At 45.6% G+C, this 22,399-nt stretch overlaps 1 protein-coding gene and 1 long non-coding RNA gene across 4 annotated transcripts; both read left to right on the forward strand.

Moving 5' to 3' along the window:
* Positions 1-1,337: 1,337 nt before the first annotated feature.
* LOC139634767 (uncharacterized) lies at positions 1,338-4,672 on the forward strand. Of its 2 annotated transcripts, none has more exons than XR_011694053.1 (2): positions 1,338-2,497; positions 4,142-4,672. It is a non-coding gene; the product is annotated as an uncharacterized lncRNA (long non-coding RNA). The 2 variants fall into 2 exon arrangements; XR_011694052.1 differs by having other exon boundaries at positions 4,198-4,672.
* A 301-nt stretch (positions 4,673-4,973) lies between these two features.
* bcl2l12 (BCL2 like 12) lies at positions 4,974-22,034 on the forward strand. Of its 2 annotated transcripts, none has more exons than XM_071501502.1 (8): positions 4,974-5,097; positions 7,267-7,491; positions 8,086-8,290; positions 11,302-11,506; positions 18,435-18,539; positions 18,804-18,880; positions 19,050-19,313; positions 19,762-22,034. In XM_071501502.1, the coding sequence occupies exons 2-8, from the start codon at positions 7,313-7,315 to the stop codon at positions 19,801-19,803; spliced, it is 1,077 nt and encodes a 358-aa protein (XP_071357603.1). In that variant the 5' UTR covers positions 4,974-5,097; positions 7,267-7,312; the 3' UTR covers positions 19,804-22,034. The 2 variants fall into 2 exon arrangements, with proteins under 2 accessions (XP_071357603.1, XP_071357604.1); XM_071501503.1 differs by having other exon boundaries at positions 18,807-18,880.
* The last annotated feature ends 365 nt before the right edge of the window (positions 22,035-22,399 follow it).

Here is a 22,399-nt window from a genome sequence, read left to right on the forward strand (position 1 = left end):
TTTATCTGCCCCCTTTGAACATGAGCCCATCACTATCACTCCATCAGCACCCTGCCCTCCAGCCCTACATCATCCATCCTGACGCCTGCTGTACTTTTCTGTCCTCTACACTAATCACACTTAATGACATCAATTTTCCTTCTTTCTTTCTTTCTTTCTTTTCTTTTCTTTCACTCTCTTTTAAAGTGGCTATAATAGATTTTTTTGTAACAAAGACACTAACTTTGGTCAGATGTTATATTTTGGTTGGACTTTAAAATCAGGTTCATGTCGTTGGCTAACTGACATAGTGACGTTGGGTTTTCCTCATGACTACAATGTTGGTGTTTTGTATGTCAAGATGTCGTTGGCACGAAACATTTTGAAGATGTTGGATTTTTGTTAATTAACACAACTTAAAACCAACAAAATATCAACTTCAGCTGTCAGTATTCTATGTTAAACTGACGTTGCTATCATATGCTGACCTGACTCTGACCCTGAATTTTGATCAAATGATGTAACAACCAACATTCAACCAAATATGAATGTCTAACAGCGTTTTCTTTTTTTTGCTTATGCTTTTAATTTGAGTATGTTTATTTTCTTATTATTTTTCTCATTTTTGGCAGAAATTTTATATGTATGTTTTATTTAAGAACTGATATGTCTGAATGTTTTTACATTTTCCCATTTAATAAGTGGAAATGGCATTTAGAAAAAAGAAAAAAAAAAATCTAACAGCATTGGTACCATTGATCACTCTATGATTCATCCTTAGATAAATAAAGCTTAAGAAAATGAAGTCAGCATTGTCAACAGTGACTACTTGATTATTATCACAATATCACAATTATCAAAATATCCTGCAGGTTTGTCCACATCTTGAACTCGGATTGAAGGTGAGCACAGAGAAACTTTGCTCCGTCAGCTAACGGCAATGAAAACAGACTTAGTGTTGAACTCTGACTCTGACTGTTCATCACTGTACATCACTGTATCTCACTGTACCTCACTTAACCTCGCTGAGCATCACTGTACATCACTTTACCTCAGTGTACATCACTGTACCTCACAGAACATCATTGTACATCACTGTACCTCACTGAGCATCACTGTACTTCACTGAGCATCACTCAGCATCACTGTACATTGCTGTACCTCACTGTACATCTCTGTACCTCACTGAGCATCACTGCGCATCACTGTACATCTCTGTACCTCACTCAGCATCACTTTGCATCACTGTACCTCAGTGTACCTCAGTGTACCTCACTGTGCATCACTGTACTTTGTACCCTGTGCACCAGTTTTTTGACAGTCAGAAACCTCACATCTTACTATGACACTTACTCTTTTAGATCACGACTTTGTCAGACATTAGTCACAAAGCCATTCAGAGACATGTAGAAAGGAGTCAGAGCAGAGAGGTAAAGTGTTTCCCTCTGCATGTGATTCCAGTGGCAGAGACAGAGGGCAGCCCAAATTCACAGTCCTTGTTCTGTGCAAAATGTTCTCTAAAGTTCAGCATCTTCCAAACTTAGTCATTTTTGTACACATTTGTTTCTTTGTACTTTTTCCCTTCAGACAACGCAAAGACTGTAATGTGGAAGATCCTCTTGATCTGTCCAACTCACCGCTGAAGCCTTCTTAACTTCAGCAGAACTTCTCAGTACATTTCACACAGAACCAGTACTGTTGATTTTGTCCCCATCACTGTGGAATTATCTTAGGAATCTGTCTGTTTGCAGCAAATATAGACAACAATTACACCAACACTAACCTTTAACCTTTTCAGTGTACATAAGTGCATGGTAGTGTTGTTGTAACAGACTTTGCTGTGGAGCTGTCAGGGAGTTTGTGTGTCTGTTCCCCTGTGTGTCTGATACCTTTTCTGTTCACCTGTCAGATGACCTGGTAACTTAGCAGAGAGTATCTTCAGTTCAGACTCAACTCAGATGTGTGTGGCTCCATCAGTGATCACACATAAACAGACATAGGCTCCTGACTGAGCAGGAAGATGGGCCAGTGAAGTCTGACAGTTATCATTTAGAACATATTAATTCAGTCAGTTTTATTGTGGAAATCAATAGACACTTGGTCTTGACCTTTTCCTGACCTCCAAAGTTCTACTTGGAGCCATCAAACATCTGCATCTCTTTACCCCTCCCTGTGTCATTAACCCCCTCCCCCTCCCCCTGCTCATGGTCTCTGGAGTTTGTTGTTAGTTTCCTGTCACAGAGGAAGTGCCTCACCCTGCCGCCCGGCTCCCTATTGGTCCCAGCTCTGATCAACAGTGATTGTTTAAGGGTGAGACAGAGTGACGGAGGGGGGGCAGGGGCAGTACAGGAGGGTAGATAGAGGGATCGGGATTATGGGTAGGCAGACAGTGGCACAGGATGGGGCAGAGGGCAGAAGGCAGGAGGATCGGGGCAGAAAGCTGCGACTGTAGATGAAGCAGAGCTGGAGAGAGTAGACACTGCAGCGACTGGGAGGAAATGACTGTGTGCTGCAGGAGGTGAGCATGCACACTACAACACTGACACACAACTCACTTTATACTGTAGGAAAGCCACTGTTAGAACTGTATGTGTTTCATGTCTCACATTCTTCTTCATCTTGTGTTTGATGTTAATTGTTCACACCAGAGTCAGAGACGTTTAAAGTCTCTGATAGAAACTGGGTCTGACTAAAGAAGACATCCTCAGGATTCAGTCAGAGACCCAGCAGCCTGTCCATCTTTCCTCATGCCCTCTTGGTCTGGTCACTCCCAATCCTTGTACCAGTGTCTTCACACCACAGTGACGCTGGACAGGTTTGGGGGGGGCTGTGCTAAGGTTATCTTCTGCTGACTCTATTTTCATTCTCACCTCAGCTGCTCTTTCTTCTTCTGTGTCCTTCAAATAAAACATCAGTGCTGCATGAGAACATTTTTATTTTCTGTTACACACTTTGAATCTTTGTATGGCTGCAATTTAGTTGAGATGTTTCTTAGTTCTGATTTTCAAACCGACGGGAAACACAGAGACAGAAATCTGTGTCCTGTGGTCCTGAGTGAAGAACAGATCCTCAGACCTGCTGATCTGTGTAGAAACATCTTCTCGGATCTGGACTGTGAGAACTTTTCTTGTTTAACTTTTTTAAAAATATATATATTTTATTCAAAATAAACTCAAAGAGCAGACGAACCTTATTTCACAGGGTCACAGTGTCAGTCATAACTCTCTCAATTTAGTCAGAGCTGGAGTTAAAAGTTAAAACTAACTTTTCATAGGTCATGTTATGTTTTAAGTCAGCAGTTCTCAACCTGTGGCACAAAGGTAATTTTACAATTACAATTTTGATAAAAACATGCAATTATATATATATATATATATATATATATGTATATAGTGAGAGAGCGAATGAGAGGATATAAAAAATGTTTTTAAATGTTTTAAAATGAAATGAAATAAAATAAAAAATGTTTAAAAGCTTCTTTCATTGTTTTTTCTTTTCATATTAAGACCTGCTGTGGGCTACCAACATTTCAGAGATTTTCTAGTGGGACATGACCCACCACTGTTTTAAGTTATAAAAAAATATACTTGACTGTTTGGTTAGAGTTGGGTAAATCAGAGCAGGCTGACCAATCCAGGCTGGAGCAGTCAGACCAGAGACAGGTCTGTCAGTCCTGATCACCTCCATACAGGGTCTGACTGGTTCCCTTCACTGCAGGTCTCTCAGGACAGATCCTGATGACTCCACTGTCTTAGACTCCTGTAATATTATACATGAACATGTTCACTTTGTTTTACCCTGTTCTGCTTTGTATGTATTATTTCTGTGTTCACTGTGGGTCTGTGGACCAGTTTACTGATGATGTCATGGTGAGATCTGATCTGCAGAGTCTCATGATAGTAAAACCAAGGTCTCTAATTATTCTACAGCTCTGATCCATAAACACTCTGATCAGGTGGATATACACATGTAAAACCTCAGTCACTGTGTAACTGTGTGTGAATGAACACAGACATAACACAGAAACAGCTGATCTGAGATCATATCATACACATCATATATAAGCATTAAACATTTTAAAGTGATCATATGTTAGTATGTGACACTCTATGTTCATCCTCCATAACTCAAACACATATATTGATGAATTGATCTGAAACAGTCTCACTCATCACAGCTGGATAAGGATCAGGTTTCTAACATCCCAGATCCTCTCAGGAAATGACCAAAGTGACCAAATCCAGGACAGAGAGGTTGAGGAGAACCTGGGTGCTGCAGTCCAGGCTCAGTGGGAGCAGCCAGTGATCAGATTCAGCAGCCAGGATCCTGAGTCTGACCTGGTCCAGCCTGATGGAGGGCCACATCTCACAGGGCCAACAGAGTCAGACAAGTCTACAGGGACCTCTACTGGACCCTGTTGCAAACTACACCAGACAACACATCCAACTGCCGTTACACACAATACAGTAACACAGTGTGTGTGACACTGTGTAGTCTGCTACTGTGTAGGCTGCTGTGATTAAATATCTGAGGCCTTTAAATAGAAACTAATAATGTTCCTGTCATTCTTTTTGGACATTTTCACTTTGTTAAAATGCAAACATTAGATGTAGTATTAAAACTGTCCTCAGTATTTAGTGATCCCACAGTCTGTGTAAACGCTGTCCCACAGTAAACGTCTCCAGCCTCTTAATGTGTCTGCCTCTTGTGATTTGTCGTATATATAAAACGATGATGACCTGGTGACCCACTTTATGTTACTTTAAGTGTCACATTTGACACAGCAGTGAAACCTGTGATGTGACTCTTGTTGCTTTTGTGTTGTAGAAAATTCTATAAACACATTTAAAAAGAGATTTCAAATTTTGAAGGGTAAACTGATGACGTATTTCCTGGACACGGTGAAACCAGATCATCAGTTTCCTGTGAGAAACAAATCTGTGCCGGGGTGACGGAGGCTTGTAGCCCCTCCCACTACTGTGACCGCGTCTCTCTCTCTCTCTCTCTCTCTCTCTCTCTCTCGCTCTCTCTCTCACACACACACACACACACGCATACTTTAACACCGAGAGAAGACGTGAAACTCTCCGCTGGACCCGCCGACTCTCTCAGACAGAGGTAAGAGGAGGTCCCGGTCTGTCCTTCGGTCTGTGTGTTGGTTCGGGTTGTAGTGGACTCACTGAGGGACTGAACTGGGACTCGGTCGCAACTTTAGTCGGGATGAGTCCGCCAGGAGAGTCCCAGTCTTCCTTTCATGAAGACTGGGAAATGGTTTGGTGTTGAGTTTGTGTTGTTGTTGCTTAGTTGTGTGAGTCTGCTCCAGGTGTTAGTGTGTTGTGATTAAAGAGTAAAGTTGTGTTCGCTTCCCGGTGACTGTAGCCCCCCCTCAACGCGGGTCAGGTCCGGCTGCTCCCTGCTCCTCTCAGCTCCGAGGACTCATTCTGGGGGTGGGGGTCAGGGTCAGACTGTCAGCAGCTGAAGGAGGGGTTTATACCCTCTGATCACTGATCAATCAGGATAACTCCACATCACTGTTTTTGTCAGGAGTGAGTCCAGATGTGACTGCTGAGTTTCCAGTCTGATTACATGTGGTCTGTACACCGCCCCTGCCTCCACAGCTGGATTACTGTTCTCTGTACTGAAGCACACATTCTTCAGCGGGCGACTAATCCGGTCCATACCTGGGCCACATGCTCGTTTTCTTCGGACCCAGTATAGGCCCGGTTCAATGGCCCAACTCTGGCCCATATACAGCATGATTATCAGCTGCTACTTCACACGTGTGTTCAGGCTGTCAGCTAATGTGGGAGGATATCAGCCAGATGTGGAGGTATGGGATAGACTCGGGCCGAGGACCTGGGTTTCATGATGAGCCTCACAGGTTTCTACGGTGTCTGGATGACTGGTACAAAACAAAGTGACTCACAGGTATTAGTGTGTGTGTGTGTGTGTGTGTGTGACCTGTTTAATGATGGTCTGCTGTATGAGACAGTACAGGGTCACTACAGGGTTTTATTACTGACATGTTTCTGTCACTATCAGATCGACTGACTGATCATCAGCTATAGTAACTAATAACTGTGGAGGGTGAACAGACCCTTATCACATCTGGTCTAGACTTTTTCTACTTCTCCAGATGTGTATGCTGATGTGTGTATCATGGAATCATCTGTGTGCAGTGTGACACTGGGAGAATCATCAGTAATGATTGAAAACAAACAGCCACCTTCACTGCTCAAACCTCCTGTGTCCTTCCTGTTGCAGAGACCACTGATTGTGTGTGTGTGTGTGAGGTCGACAGGAATGTTAACTGACTGGATTGTCCAGGTGTGTGTGTGTGTTTTGCTTTCACTTAGTCTGCCTCAGGATTACTTCCCTTCATGTGGTGTATTTCAATTCAATTTTATTTTATTATAAATATGTATAGCGCCAAATCATAACATACATTATCTCAAGGCTCTTTACAGGGTCAGGTCGAGACCTTACTTTGTTGCAGACAAAAACCCAACAGTTCCCACAAAGAGCAGCACTTGGCAACAGGGGAGAGAAAAATATTTCCTTTTAACAGGAAGAAACCTCCAACAGAACCAGGCTCAGGGTGGAGGGCTGTCCACCTGGACCAGTCGGGTTTAAGAGGAGAAAGAGGGGGTGGGTGTCTTTATTTAAAGGACCACACACTCAAACCACCTGACCCAGCCACACCTGATCTCTGCTTCTCAGGCTCCAGGTACACGATCAAACAGACCCAGGTGTCCTGTGGTTGATGAGGCCGACCCTGCAGGCTGGTCCTACTGTGACCCCTCCTATCAGATCATGTGGAGACCAGATCCAAATCCGTCTGGTATGAGGAGCAGTCCTTTCCTCTTCACCTCAGCCTCTCTCAGACTGATCTGAATCCCATCCACATTCAGATCCAGCTCGGTCCACCTTGGTCTTGCAAACACAACCTGCCTGAGGTCTGAGACTAGGTGAGCTGGTGCAGCCCGTCCCCTCTCACTGTCCGACATCAGGATCAGGTCTGATGAGGGACCGGTTTGTCTCTGCTCTGTAACGCTCCTCTGTCAGGGCACTGAGCATGCTCAGTAGAACCTGTATCCACAGCGCAGTGGCAGCCTGCTGGTCTCCAACCAGCCAAAGATGTCTCATGTCCCTGTTCACCATTCTCCAATCCACTCCACCTCACATGAGGTACAGTGGTCTATGTACTGACTGTAGGATGTAGTGTAGGATTCCCCATGTTCCTGCTCTTGTACCTGCTGTCTTCTGAGGACGGTTCTCATCCCACAGAGACGGATTGTCCTGGACCTGTCTTCTGTCTCACCTGGTGTCAGTGATGTCAGAGTGTGCAGGCCGCTCCTCCTCCGTCTCCTCTGTTTCCTCCATCTCTCTGGTGGAGATCAAAGCTGAGACTCATCTGGTCCTCCAGGCTTTTCTCCATCGCTCCCTCTCAACCCCCCTGAAGGAGAGGCCTGGTAGAGTGGGAGGGGCTTACAGAGACCACAACAAGTACAGGTACTGTCTCACCTCTGTCGTCCTCTCTTTGACCCCTCAGACTGAGAGCTGCTGATGTCAGCAAACTAACATCGGTAACAAAAACATCTTTAAGACATCAAACTAACATCTGTAACAAAAACATCTGTAAGACATCAAACTAACATCTGTAACAAAAACATATGTAAGACCTCAAACTAACATCTGTAACATCTGTAAGACATCAAACTAACATTTGTAACAAAAACATCTTTAAGACATCAAACTAACATCTGTAACATCTGTAAGACATCAAACTAATATTTGTAACATCTGTAAGACATCAAACTAACATCTATAACAAAAACATCTGTAAGACATCAAGCTAACATCTGTTAGAACATCTGTAAGACATCTGTAAGACATCAAACTAACATCTGTAACATCTGTAAGACATCAAACTAACATCTGTAACAACAACATCTGTAAGACAGGAGAGACACACACGCAGACACGGTTTTATTAAATCAGTCCACACTAAGAGAACTCAGAGCACCTGTTACCTGTGGTAACACACAGGTGCTCTCTGGCTGTACCCGAACCTGCTGCTCACTCTGCTTTGACTTCCTGTTCTAGCTTTAAACCACAGCCGAAGACAAAGGAGGGCTGTGACTCTCAGACTGAAGACGTCAGCTCAGCAGATGAAAAGAAGTCTGGATTCAGAGACTTCATAAAGCAGCTGCCTCGTCGTAGCACCTCACGCTCTGCTGCCAAAGACCCCAAAGGCTCTCTGGACCGGGACGGCGCAGCGAAACCACCACACCTCAGAAACCAAGCAGAGGTAAGGGGGTGTTTGTTTGGTAGCCACCATGTCCTCAAAACAACAGGTCAGACTCTGACGATGATGGTGTTAGGTGGAAGGTCAGAGGAAGATATCTGTCACCTGCTGACCACATCTCCACGGTCTATTCAGTCACACTCACACACACAGCCAGTCAGTGGGTTTCACCTCTGAAGGCTGGAGGTGAGAGGTCAACCTCCTTACTCCAGCTGAGTCACTGTGATCAGTCTGTAGAATCAATCAGTGTGAGGATGAACGCTGACAGTGTGACCAATGAGAAACCATCATGACATCCCTGACCTCACTCTGTCTGGTTAGCAGCTCAGCTAGGAGGTCAGCCGTGTTGGAGGCTAGCAGCAGCAGGTTCACAGTTAGCTAGCTTGTTTCTCACAACCTCACACAGATGATGAAGTTTCCTCAGCACATTCATGCTCAGGGAGAATGAACCCCGACCATGGCCCCTCCTCTAGCTCCACCGCCCACCAATATGAACAGAGCAACCTGTAGAGGGTGCTGTAGGGGCTTCAGACCTTCAGTCCTGTTCATCAAGGAGACACTCAGAGCTCTAACTTACACCTGGTGTAAGTTGTCTTTGCTGGACAGACAGGATCAGGACCAGTGACTGTGTTGGTCTTAAAATGAGGTGTGGTCAGGAACATGGACCAACAAAAACCTGGTCTGGTCAGAGGTCAGTATTTCACTGTTATATTAAGGACGCATTATAAACAGAGTAATATGCTCAAGCCTGTGAATATTCTCATTTGTCCAGGTCATAGTATCTCAAAGGAGTTTTAAATTGAAAGCAACTGGACTTGGTTATTTGTCTAGGAAGACGTTTCACCTCTCATCCAAGAGGCTTCATCAGTTCCTTCTCGCACCTGACCAGGCTGGGACTGGTCCAACTATCTGGTGTGGAGACCCAGGTATTTAACCTCAGGGAGGGGCTTTCACAAGGCTGATGATGTCACTGGTTCCCTTTGTGCTCCATGTGCCAACGACAGTCGTTAGAGTGACTGTCTTGGTGGAGAGTTGGTTTCGACTTCGTTAGAGCCCTATTGTGTTATAACGACAGTCGTTGGAGTCACATACCACTTGTGAACAGTTGTTTCAAACAACTGTTCACAAGTGTCTCCACACCAGATAGTTGGACCAGTCCCAGCCTGGTCAGGTGCGAGAAGGAACTGATGAAGCCTCTTGGATGAGAGGTGAAGACACACAACGCGCCTCGTTACATCGTTGTGCTCAGCTCACTGACTCACTCAATTCTTCCTTTCCTCTCAGGACACACAGAGCTACTGTGTGTGTGTGTGTGTGTGTGTGTGTGTGTGTGTGTATGGACTCACTGCTCAGTCACAATATGTGATCACATGACCACAAACAGAATCTCACTCTGTGAAACACTGCGTCATTATAACAACACTCCACCGAGCTGCAGCTCACCTGGTTTTAAAGGGAACAGGAGATGGCTTTCTGATTGGTTTATTACATGTTACGCCCCCAAAAAATTCCTTCATGAGGAGACTGAGTTCAACCCTTTTTGCCCATGAACCTGAAGCAGTGACTGTTGTTTTCTGTGATGTGAACACACCCTGAACGCTTCAGACCGTGATCTTTGGACTGTTAAAACAGAGGCTCAGTGTTACACAGGTGGAGACGGCACTGACAGAGGTCACTTATTGTAGTAGTTAAACAGAACCTTGTCTCAGCCGAGTCTCAGAACAGGTTCAGAGACAGACCATCAGTCTTCTGACAAACCAATCAGTGATGACTGAGTCTGATTCACATGTGTGAGCAGGAGAAACACTGCAACGTAGTGTGAGGTGCTGTGAATTACAATACTGTTGTGTTATAATCCATTTCATCAGGTCTGAGGTCAGACCCCCAGAGGTTCACCTCATGAGTCTGAAGTTTGGTCTAGACCAGGACTGTGGTGTAAACCAGGACTGTGGAGACTTTAAGAAAACTGGACTGCCACTCAGCATGAGGACTGTATCATCTATCAGAGACACACAGACCACAGACAGCAGTAAGATAATGCTGGTTCAGGAGCCCTGTGTCGTGTTCACACTGTGTCCCTGTACACACTGAGGGCTGTGTGAGCTACGATACCTTCACACCATGTGTCGTCTATATGATGTGTGTAATACACGGTGTCTCTCATACAGTCTGAAGTGATGCACTTTCAGACTGACTGAAATAATCCACCTCCATTCTTCTCTGGTCATATTCCACTCACAGGCTGCTCTCAGTCTTTAGTTTAAAATGTCAGGGATTTATTGTTGGGACCCTCAGTCTCACATGTGGAGGCAGTCAGACCCTCCTGTGGAGACCTGTATATGTCTCAGCTGATTTAGGTCTCCATAGATGTTCAGCTGGACCAGGATCAGGACTCACAGCAGACCAGCTCAGAGAGGTCCAGTGCTTTCTTCTTATCCAGTCCTGGCTGCTGTTAGAGGTTCTGAGTCTGGATCATTAACCTGCAAGAGGAGCAGTGACCGGTTACTGAGACAGAGCTCTGACACTGAGGATCAGTGACATAAGAGGCTTTACTCTGATGTCACTGATCCTCCTCCAGGTTTCACAGTCAAACTCCAGTCCCGCTCTTTTCTTTGTCACTGGAGCCCACCTGACACTGTTGTACCTTGATCTGTGAGGTCAGCTTCAGTCCCATGATGCATCAGCAGCTGTGTTCAGAGGAGCACGGAGCTGCTCTCATCTTGACCACCTCCAGGCTGAGTGACATCATCATTATCACCTGTGTCCAGGTCACTTCACAGGAATCAGCTCCTCAGTTTCACTCAGGGCAGGTGTGACTGACAGGAGAGCTTTATGAAGTCTTGTTTCACAGACACTAACACTTTAAACTACGTCTGTATTTCTGTGATGTCAGTGTGATGTCACAGCGACTGTCAGTCTCTGCAGGTCACTGTGAGGACTGTGGTTTGGTGAAGGTGGCGGTGATGTGATGAGGTCATTCATAGCACATCTACATCCTGAACCTGTCTCTGCAGGATGATGTCATTTCCCCCTCCTCTACCTCAGAGGATGATGATGGTGAGAAGAAGCAGAAGAAGCTGAACAGGAAGAAAATCAAAAGAAAGATCTCAAGGTTCTTCAAGTTGAAGTTGGAGAAGGAGAAAGAAGGACATGGGCAGAAGAGACCCTCCACCCTGTCCTTCAGCAGGGACCCAGACCCTGAGACCATTGTCTCCCCCAGTAAGATCCTCCATGACATCTGTAGTCCTTCATCTCACACACACACACACAAAATAACAGTCTGGACAAACAAGCATCAGCATGTTGACTGACAAATACAGAGAACGGGATAAGTTGAATGAAGGTAATAAATCCAAAGCCTAAGGTTAATCATAATTCATTTGAAAGCCTTATTCTTAGTCTGTCACACCCAAACTGGAAAACACAAAAACCAGTCCTACTAGTTACTGTATATCGTCCACCTGCCCCTTACTCTGAGTTCTTATCTGAGTTCTCAGAGTTTTTATCTGAGTTACCGTAATTTCTGGACTATAAGCCGCTACTTTTTTCACACGCTTTGAACCCTGCGGCTTAAACAACGATGCGGCTAATCTATAGATTTTTACGGGCTAACGGCCTCCAGGGGGCGCTCTAGCAGGAAGTGCAAGAGCGAGACAGACAGACAGGCGGAAGAAATAATGCGCCGAGGAAGACGCTTTTTTGATTGAAACACATTAATTGTGTTACTGCTGTGACTGCTTGTTACTGCCGTGTTACAGGCACTGTTCAGAAAAAAGCACTTATTAAAATAAAAATAAAAAAAATCTTTCTGTGTAAATATCTCATGTTACAACGTGGACACCTGCGGCTTATAAAGAGGTGCGGCCTATATATGTACAAATTATTTTTTCTTTTTCAATTTAGTTGGTGCGACTCATATTCAGGTGCGCTCAATAGTCCGGAAATTACGGCAGTTCTCAGCACAGATAAAGTTATCATAGTGGGTGATTTTAACATTCATGTAGATGTTGAAAGTGACAGCCTGAGTATTGCATTTAATTCATTGTTAGACTCAATTGGCTTCTCTCAGCATGTTAATGAACCCACTCACTCTTTTAACCAGACCCTTGATCTGGTTCGGACTTATGGGATAGACATTGAATATCTGACAATATTTTCCCAAAACCCTCTTTTATCTGACCATTTTCTGTTATCATTTGAGTTTTCAGTCAGGACTACACAGCATCTGGGAAAAAATCTATTACAGCAGGTGTCTCTCTAACAATACCGTTCGCAAATTTAAAGAAAGAATCCCATCAGTACTTAGCCCACTGCCATGTATCAGTGCAGTAGGGAACAGCTCTCTTAACTTCACATCCACACAGGTTGATAATCTTGTTGACAGTACTGTAGCCTCACTGCGTGCAACACTAGATACTGTGGCCCCTCTGAGGAAGAAGGTAGTGAGTCAGAGAAGGCTAGCTCCATGGTACAAGTCAGAAACATGAGCTTTAAAGCAAAATTCAAGGAAGCTAGAAAGAAGGTGGCATTCTACTAACCTGGAAGAATCTCTAAAGGCTTGGAAAGACAGCCTATTGGCGTATAAAAAAAGCCTCCGTAAAGCCAGAACATCCTATTATTCATCATTGATAGAAGAAAACAAGAATAATCCCAGGTTTCTGTTCAGCACTGTAGCCAGGCTGACAGACAGCCACAGCTCTGTTGATCCATCTATACCTTTAGCCCTCAGCTGTAATGACTTTATGAGCTTCTTTACAAATAAAATTGTCTCTGTTAGAGAAAAAATTCACCATCTCCTCCCCACAGCTGGCTCAGATGTACTGTCCAGTTCAGCAGCCTTAGAGTCCACTGTAACTGGTTTATATTTTGACTGTTTCTATCAACTGGTTATGTACCGCAGGCTTTTAAAGTTGCAGTAATTAAACATCTACTTAAAAAGCCTACTCTTGATCCAGATGTTTTAGCCAATTATAGACCTATATCCAACCTCCCCTTTATTTCCAAAATCCTTGAGAAGGTTGTTGCAAACCAATTAAGTGATTATTTGCATAGAAATGGTTTGTTTGAAGATTTTCAGTCAGGTTTTAGAGTCCATCATAGCACAGAAACAGCTCTGGTTAAGGTTACCAATGATCTCCTCATAGCCTCAGACAATGGACTTGTCTCTATACTTGTCCTGCTAGATCTTAGTGCTGCATTTGACACCATCGATCATAAGATTCTATTACAGAGACTAGAACATATGGTCGGCATTAAAGGAACCACACTAAGCTGGTTTAAGTCATATCTCTCAGATAGACTCCAGTTTGTTCATGTTAATAATGACTCTTCTATCATCACTAAAGTCAGTCATGGAGTTCCACAAGGTTCTGTGCTAGGACCAATACTTTTCAGTCTATATATGCTTCCTCTAGGAAACATTATTAGGAGGCACCAGATAAATTTCCATTGTTATCCAGATGACACCCAGCTGTACTTATCCATGAAGCCAGGTGAGACTAACCAGGTAGCCAAGCTTCAGGTGTGTCTTAAGGACATAAAAACCTGGATGACCAGTAATCTCTTACTCTTAAATTCAGACAAAACTGAAGTTGTAACTGAATTTAATTGGCCCAAAACACCTCAGAGATATACTATGTGATAATATACTGACTCTGGATGACATTACCTTGGCCTCCAGTGCTACAGTCAGAAACCTTGGTGTCATTTTTGACCAGGACTTGTCCTTTACTTCACATATAAAGCAAGTGTCTAGGACAACCTTCTTGCACCTGCGCAACATTGCAAAAATCAGACCCATTCTATGTCTAAAGGATGCTGAAAAACTAGTTCATGCATTTGTTACCTCAAGACTGGACTACTGTAACTCTTTATTGTCAGTGAGTGAGTGAAAGTGTAAGCATTACACTATACTGACTAGGGTGGTCAGAGTATTAAGAAAAAAGTATAAACATTACACTATACTGATTGTGGCGGTCAGAGTATTCAGCATAGTGTAAGCATTACACTACTGGGGCGGTCTGAATATCTCTGAATATTTCTGTGGCAGTCTAAATCTGAATCCTTCTGAATTCTGGAATCATTCAGAATTCAACTCTGTGTAAACAACTGAGGCCAAGTGAACAATAAGAGCTGCGAGTTTCGGTCATCTACGGGTGATCAGAACACTCAGGTATGAGCAATTTGCACCTCAATTGAAAAACCATTCACGGCAACAACAGAGAGCGGTCTACGCTAGTCGCAATCAGCCTATACGCGAGAACAGCTGCGCTCAATTCCATGACACTATATAAACAGGGGTGATCCCTGAACCGTCAGCGTAAGCATCAACCGTAGCGATCAGCCGTCCTCAGTGAAGACGGACGAGGCTAAGACAAGCAAGTTTACCTGTGCAAGTTCACTGAGCAAAGCCAACCGGTCCTATTCCCTCCACAGTCTTCACAGTACAGTATGTGCCACTCCATACCTATTGTGGTCTCCGGTCCGCACAGAAAACACTCCAAAACAAATCCAAGTAACCTCCGGCCTCTAAAACAGTCCTCACACACTGTTGCCTCATTTTCCATGGGCTTATGGAACTGCCAATCTGCAGTTAACAAAACCGATTTTATTACGGCTTATACCAACCACCTGTCTCTTACACTCCTTGCTCTCACTGAGACATGGATCAAACCAGAGAACACAGCCACCCCAGCTGCTCTCTCCACTATTTACACCCTCTCCCACAACCCCCGCCCTTCTGGTCAAGGAGGAGGGACTGGTCTGCTAATTTCCAACAAATGGAAATTCACTCCGCTGTCACACTCTGCTAATTACGACACTTTCGAATACCATGCCATTGCAGTATCGGCCCCTGTTAAGGCCTACGTTGTTGTCATTTACCGTCCACCAGGCCAACTGGGTGGCTTTACAGACGAGCTAGATACCCTGTTGTCATCCATTCCTGATCATGACTGTCCATTGCTTGTCCTAGGCGACATGAACATCCACTTAGACAGTCCAGACTTTGATTACTTTATGTCATTAATACATTCATTTGACCTCCAGCTGGTCCAGAGCCCTCCTACTCACGAAGCTGGCAAAAACCTTGACCTGATTCTCACCCGAAACTGTGCCGCAGATGCACTGGTGGTAACGCCTCTCCACCTATCAGATCACTTTTTTATCCAGTTTAATGTCACTCTATCAGAGCAACCCTCTGCTCCTCCATCTATGGTTACGTTCCGCCGTAACCTATCACCAACCCACTTCTCCTCTACTGTTGCCTCTGCTCTACCTCCACTCAGCACATTCTCCTCTCTGAAGGTTAATGATGCCACTGATTCACTCAGCTCTACTCTGAACTCATGCCTGAACAGACTGTGTCCTTTATCTACGAGGCCTGCTTGATCCAACCAATCCCACCCATGGTTAAATGACACCCTCCGTTCACAGCGCACCAAACTCAGAGCTGCTGAAAGAAAATGACTCAAATCGAACACACCCGGAAACTTTTCTCCACCTTCAAATCACTACTCAACCCTCCGCCTCCTCCTCCTCCTACCTGCCTTACCGCCAATACATTTGCATCATTCTTTACAGGCAAAGTGGCAGCAATTAGCAGCCAATTCTCAGTCCAGCTTGCTCTCCACCCAACTCCTAGCACTGTAACATGTAGCAGTCCTACTACATGTCTCTCTGTACCTCAGCTGGGTGGTACTGAATCAGCTACTGCACTTTCGCAACCAAGCACAGTTGCTAGCACCTCTTTTTCTGGCTTTACACCCCTCTCTGAGAGTATGGTATCCAAACTGTTGACATGTAGCCGTCCTACTACATGCTCGTTGGACCCTATACCAACAAACCTCCTCCAAACCATTAGCCCAACCATCACGCCACGTGATAAATGAATCACTGACCTCCAGCACTTTTCCCACTGCATTCAAAGCAGCTCGGGTAACACCTCTAGTCAAGAAACCCTCTCTCAACCCTGCTGAGGTCGAGAATTATCGCCCTGTCTCGCTTCTTCCATTCCTATCCAAAACTATTGAACGGGCAGTGGCTAAACAACTCTCAGAATTCCTCCTACAGAACAATCTTCTTGATCCAAATCAATCTGGTTTCAAGAGCGGTCATTCAACTGAAACTGCCCTGTTGTCTGTGACAGAAGCCTTAAAAGAAGCAAGAGCAGCTGCAAAGTCCTCTGTCCTCATTCTGCTTGACTTATCAGCTGCCTTTGACACAGTTAACCATCGCATCCTCCTCTCTACTCTCTCTAACATGGGCATCTCTGGCTTGGCTCTTTCCTGGTTTGAATCCTACCTGACAGGGCGCTCATTCAGCGTATCCTGGCTTGGACAGTCGTCCACCTCGCATCACCTCACCACAGGGGTCCCCCAGGGCTCAGTGCTGGGGCCCCTACTATTTGCTATCTACACCACCTCCCTGGGTCCGATCATTCGCTCACATGGCTTTTCCTATCACTGCTACGCAGATGACACTCAACTGTATCTGTCATTTCCTCCTGATGACCCCTTGATCTCTGCACGGGTCTCTGATTGCCTCTCAGACATCGCCACATGGATGAAGGCACATCACCTCCAGCTGAATCTTTCAAAAACTGAACTGCTGGTCCTCCCAGCTAAACCTACAATACACCATGACATCAACATCAAAATTGATTCCCTATGGCTCGCCCCCACCAGGGTGGTGAGCAACTTAGGGGTTATGATTGATGACCAACTAACCTTTTCCAATCATGTCGCCTCAGTTGCCTGGTCATGCCGCTATACACTTTACAACATCAGAAAAATCAGACCTTACCTAACTCAACATACTACTCAACTCCTGACACAAGCTGTGGTCATCTCAAAACTAGACTACTGCAATGCCCTCCTGACGGGCCTCCCAGCCCGCACAGTGCAACCACTTCGGATGATCCAGAACGCGGCGGCGCGCCTGGTCTACAACCAACCCAAAAGGTCACATGTCACCCCACTGCTCATCGAGCTCCACTGGCTACCTGTTGCAGCCCGCATTAAGTTCAAATCTCTAATGCTTGCCTACAAAGTTGTCTCTGGTACTGCACCTACCTACTTGAACGCCCTGGTACAGGCATATGCTACCTCTCGACCGTTGCACTCCTCTAACGAACGACACCTGGCTCTGCCACCCATTCATTCAAGGCAATCCAAACTCTTCTCTCACGTTGTCCCCTGTTGGTGGAACGCACTTCCACTTCCTACCAGAGCAGGGGCGTCCCTCTCTACCTTTAAAAAACTCCTGAAGACCGAGCTCTTCAGAGAGCACCTTCTCTCCTAGCACTACATGACAAATCTACACTTAAAGAATCGTCACTAGCACTTATTGCTGCGCTAACACTTCTTATCGCACTTAACCTTGATTGTTCCCCTTTCTTTGGATAAAAGTGTCTGCTAAATGACTAACTGAAATGAAATGTCAGGATGTCCCAAAAATTCAGTAAAAAGCCTCCAATTGATCCAAAATGCTGCAGCACGAGTACTGACAGGAACTAGGAAACGAGATCACATCTCTCCTGTGTTAGCTTCTCTGCATTGGCTCCCTGTAAAATCCAGGATAGAATTTAAAATCCTCCTCCTCACCTACAAAGCCATTAATGGTCAGGCACCATCATACCTTAAAGAGCTTATAGTTCCCTATTTTCCCAATAGGACACTTCGCTCTCTAAACGCAGGTCTACTTGTGGTTCCCAGAGTTTGTAAGAGCAGAATGGGGGGCAGAGCCTTCAGCTATCAGGCTCCTCTCCTGTGGAACCAGCTCCCAGTGTGGGTTTGGGAGGCAGACAGCCTCTCTACCTTTAAGATCAGGCTTAAAACTGCCCCCCCCCCCTTTTTCTCCTCCTAAACCCAACCGGTCGAGGCAGACGGCCGCCCACCCTGAGCCCGGTTCTGTTGGAGGTTTCTTCCTGTTAAAAGGGAGTTTTTCCTCCCCCCTGTCGCCAAGCGCTTGCTCTTTGTGGGAACTGTTGGGTTTTTCTCTGTAACAAAGTAAGGTCTTGACCTGACCCTGTAAAGTGCCTTGAGACAATGTATATAATGATTTGGGGCTATACAAATAAAATTTAATTTAATTGAAATTGAAGTGATCATGTGACCTACTTGTGATGTTGTGCTAAATGTGAATGTAGACCACCCCCCCCAGTTTTATGATGAGGTGGCGGAGAAGCTGGAGAAGATCGCTCAGAGGTCCACCAGCTTGAGGAGACCAAGTCCTCCACCCCCGACCTCACCAGGTACACACACACATACACACACACACTGTTTTCTGAGTGATCCAATAAAATTATGGCAGATTTCAGGTAAACGCTCAGAGAAACCAAATCCTGCATGGTTGGATGGTGGGTCCAGGTGGGCAGGCCTTGGGGCATGACATAGCGATGACTACTTTGTTGTGACATCACAAAGTTCCAGAAGGAGCTTTACCTGTGGAGGCACAGGCTGACAGCAGTGAGCTGTTTGCTCCACCTCCAGTGACTGTCGTTGCCTCTCTCTCTCAGCAGTGTGTGATAAAGAGGCAGTGGTGCAGCAGCTGGTTCAGGTGCTCTCTGTGGAGGGAGACTCCATCAACACTAAGGTAGGCAGCTGTCAATTATCAGGTGTGAAGCTGTTAGTGTGGAGAGTAAATTCCAGTCAGCTGGAGAGAGAAACATACTGTAGGGACAGTACGGTGACAGCTACTTAATACTGAAGACTCACCTGTGTTCACCTGCGTGCTCACCTGTGTGACCTCCATCTCCTCACAGATCCAGTCTGACCCCTTCCTGCGCTCCAGCCTCGCTCGTCTCTCTTATGCTTCATTTGCCAAACTCGTGGACACTTTCAGCAACAGTCAGGTGTCCGAGGCCCCGCCCCTGCCACCTTCAGCCAGTCCGACGCTGCGACGCATGGCCGTCACCATGGAGGTGTCCCGGCGGATAGTGACAGCCACAGGAACCGTGCGAATGCAGGGCTATGCAGAGTGCTACATGGAGACGTTCGCCCCCTGGGTGAAGAGTCAGGGAGGATGGGTGAGTGAGGCATCTGTCAGAGAACTACTGGATTCAAGTGATTATCTGGTTTGGGGACTGAGGATAGTGGTCCTGAGCAGCCTAGATTGTCCAATGATTGTCCACACAGAGCACACACCACAGACCTGGACTTGTCATGAACCAGATCAGAAACTACCCTCCTCACTGTCGTCAGTGAGACCACAGTCTGGACCACATCCAGTCCTGCTCCTCTACATTACTGTCCTCAGTCCATCCACACTAAACACGCTGTCCTCAACAGAGGGTCTGAGTCCAGGACTGAGTCCCTGGACTAAAACCAGGGTTTGAGTGCAGATAATGACTTTAATGTGAGGATTCTTTATAATATAAATGAGGACCTGTAACATGAACAGTGTTCACATGAAGTCTGACAGTTTGACCTTTGACCCTCTGTGTTAACGCTCACAGCTTCTCTTACTTGATGCAGGAGAACGTGGTGGATCTGGAGGAGTCTGTGGAGTATGACTGAGTGTCTGGTCAATTCTGGATCCTCCGATGAAGACACACGGACCTCATCTCATCTGGACTGTGTCAAGACCAGGTTCCAGAGGCCTCTCTGATCTCTGCTTATCTGGGATCAGAGAACTTTAATCACAGGTTTAATGATCAGAAGAAGAAGCTGTTTGATTGTTTTATTGACGACCTGTCAGTCACTGTGAGTGACAGCAGGTTGTGCGGGTGTGTTGGTGGGGGAAGGTTCACGTGGTGATCAGTGAACAGACAGTGAAGGAGCTGAGACCCTGGATTCAGGTCGATCCTGAGGTGACTGTCGGTGATGGACAGGATGAAGCAGGTTGTGTTGTGAGACTAAAACAACACTTCCTAAAACCAACTGATTCTCAGGTGAAGATATCATCTCAGGTACTGAGAGAGTTTGCACTGCAGTCCTCACAGATACCGTCCCTCACTCCTGGGGGGCAGTAGACAGTCCAGTCATGGACTCACCAGCTGAGAGGGTCCAGGTCTCAGAGGCTCCATTCAGACACACACACACACACTACGATCTTTACCTTTTACTGTTACCTGAGTTTCCAGCATGAACACAACACTGACATGTTGATCATGTGATCAAACAGCTGTTTACATCCAGCAGCCACAGATCAACATGATGAGTCATGTGTTGTGTGTCTGTGTCAGCTGATCAGTGTCAGTCAGTGTGTGTCTCCTCCACACATGTGTGTGACTGAGGCTTCATCACCCCCACAGAACATCACTGTTATTAGAAAAATATTGATTATAGCTTCTCTAAAGGTACAGTCTGTTACTGATGAAACCAAAGAGAAGCCCCGCCTCCAAAACAGAAACACAGGCTGTTGTTATTTTATCTATAGTTAATTTATAGTTTTTCATTCAGGTTGAAAAAAACAGTCCACCAGGAACAAAAGCTCTGTTTATTTTTCTTCCAGCTGTATTTGTGTTCTGGAACTTTGTGGCTTGAGTGCAGACGCTTAACGCTTCACTCCTTTGCTCTCTGCTTTACTCTCTTTTTCATTGCAATCTTTTCCTTTTGAAACTTTTTTATTTTTTAGGGAAAGCGTGTCCTGAATACCTACATATCACTGGGAGCTTAATTTATGATAGTTACTGAAGGCTACCACTATTATTTTAAACTGTTTTAGTCAGAGAGTGTGGCTTATCAGCACAAGCCTGCACTATTGTGACTGGGATTGAGGAGAACAGAGGCTACTTAGCAGCAAGCATCCCTCAAATATGGGAAGACGGTTATCAGGCAGAACCCAGCACCCAGAGATTCAGTATGACACCGAATGGCCTGCACTGCCAACATACAGGAATGTCTCTTCATCCCCACTACCACGGAGAAAGCAACCATGGACCAAGGCGACAACAAAAACTAAGAGCAAACTGCCCCAAGACGCAGGGTTTCTATTAGAGAACAGATTTGCTCCACTTTCACAGGACCCAGACTCCCCCATAGAAGGCTCACCTCCCAGGACCAGAAAAAGGTATGAGGCTAAATCGAATGCTAAAGGGCAACAGAGAGAGCTAACCACTGGGCCTCAAACTCTGATAGTGGGTGATGGAGCTGTGAATGATTGCTGCTGAGCATCTGACACTGAAATCTCTCATCATACACACAGGAGCCCTTGATGTTGTGAAACAACAATCAGAGGTATTAAAACAAGACTTCATGGAACTGATAAAGTTCAGTGTTTAAATACTGAGGTGTTTTTCAGTGGACCTCTGCCAACAGTTCGGCGAGGAGATGAGAGATTCAACAGGCTGATGATGCTAAACAGATGGCTGAAAGATACATGCACTGCTCAGTCACTGAACTTTATTGACAACTTCAACACAACATCTTTTGGGAACGCAGGCACCTCTTTAAAGCAGATGGATTTTGCCTTAACAAGTCAGGAGCACAACTACTAAGCTCCAACATTTTTTATCATCTGCGTCAGGCACCAGCAGTCTTTTTCAAGGACAAGGGACAAGACAATCCAAAACAACGGATAAGACAGCGCTCTGGTGAGGGCACTGAGATAAGGACTGACAATGGAGGACAGCGGACTCAGAAAGAACCTGCAGAGTCACCATCTTCACCCCAACAAGTGGATTCAGCCACAACAACACAACACCAGGAGTCTCCCCTTGCCCCAACAGCCCGAAAAGGGGAGTCTCCCCCAGCCCAAACAGGAGACTCCCAACCTTCACCCCCTCAGACCCCACCCAGCCCCCAACTCTCTCCAGTCAGTCTTGACTCCCCATTCCTGGATTTCCCTGACAGGATGAAGAGCTTCGGAGTGGGAATCCAACTAACACCACGCCATATTTTCCCCCATTATCCTCCCACACCGTCCACCCCTTCCGTCCACCCCACCCCCTCCCATTCCACCACGTCAGAAGCCACCTTCGACCAAAAGTCACCGAGCCCCCCCACCCCCTCTGAATCATCATATCATTGAGTCTGACTGATATGTGCCGGGTCCAGGCTACAATACTGATATCAACAATGTTCTTCCCCAGGAAAAGTCAGGGCCCTATGGATTTCAGGCAGCCTTCGCAATCCCTGTGGTGACGGGTAACAGAAAAGTGATCAAACTGGT

Source organism: Trachinotus anak, unplaced genomic scaffold, assembly GCF_046630095.1.
Source record: "Trachinotus anak isolate AG129_WGS33_773 ecotype Australia unplaced genomic scaffold, CSIRO_AGI_Tana_v1 ptg000017l, whole genome shotgun sequence".
Classification (NCBI taxonomy): Eukaryota; Metazoa; Chordata; class Actinopteri; order Carangiformes; family Carangidae; genus Trachinotus; species Trachinotus anak.

Excerpts from the sequence above, each read along its gene's own strand:
- bcl2l12 (XM_071501502.1), top strand. The coding sequence starts at position 7,313 with ATGTCAGAGTGTGCAGGCCGCTCCTCCTCCGTCTCCTCTGTTTCCTCC. Across the intron at positions 8,291-11,301 it reads ACCTCAGAAACCAAGCAGAG|GATGATGTCATTTCCCCCTC; the intron begins GTAAGGGGGTGT and ends CTGTCTCTGCAG. Across the intron at positions 11,507-18,434 it reads TGAGACCATTGTCTCCCCCA|ACCACCCCCCCCAGTTTTAT; the intron begins GTAAGATCCTCC and ends ATGTGAATGTAG.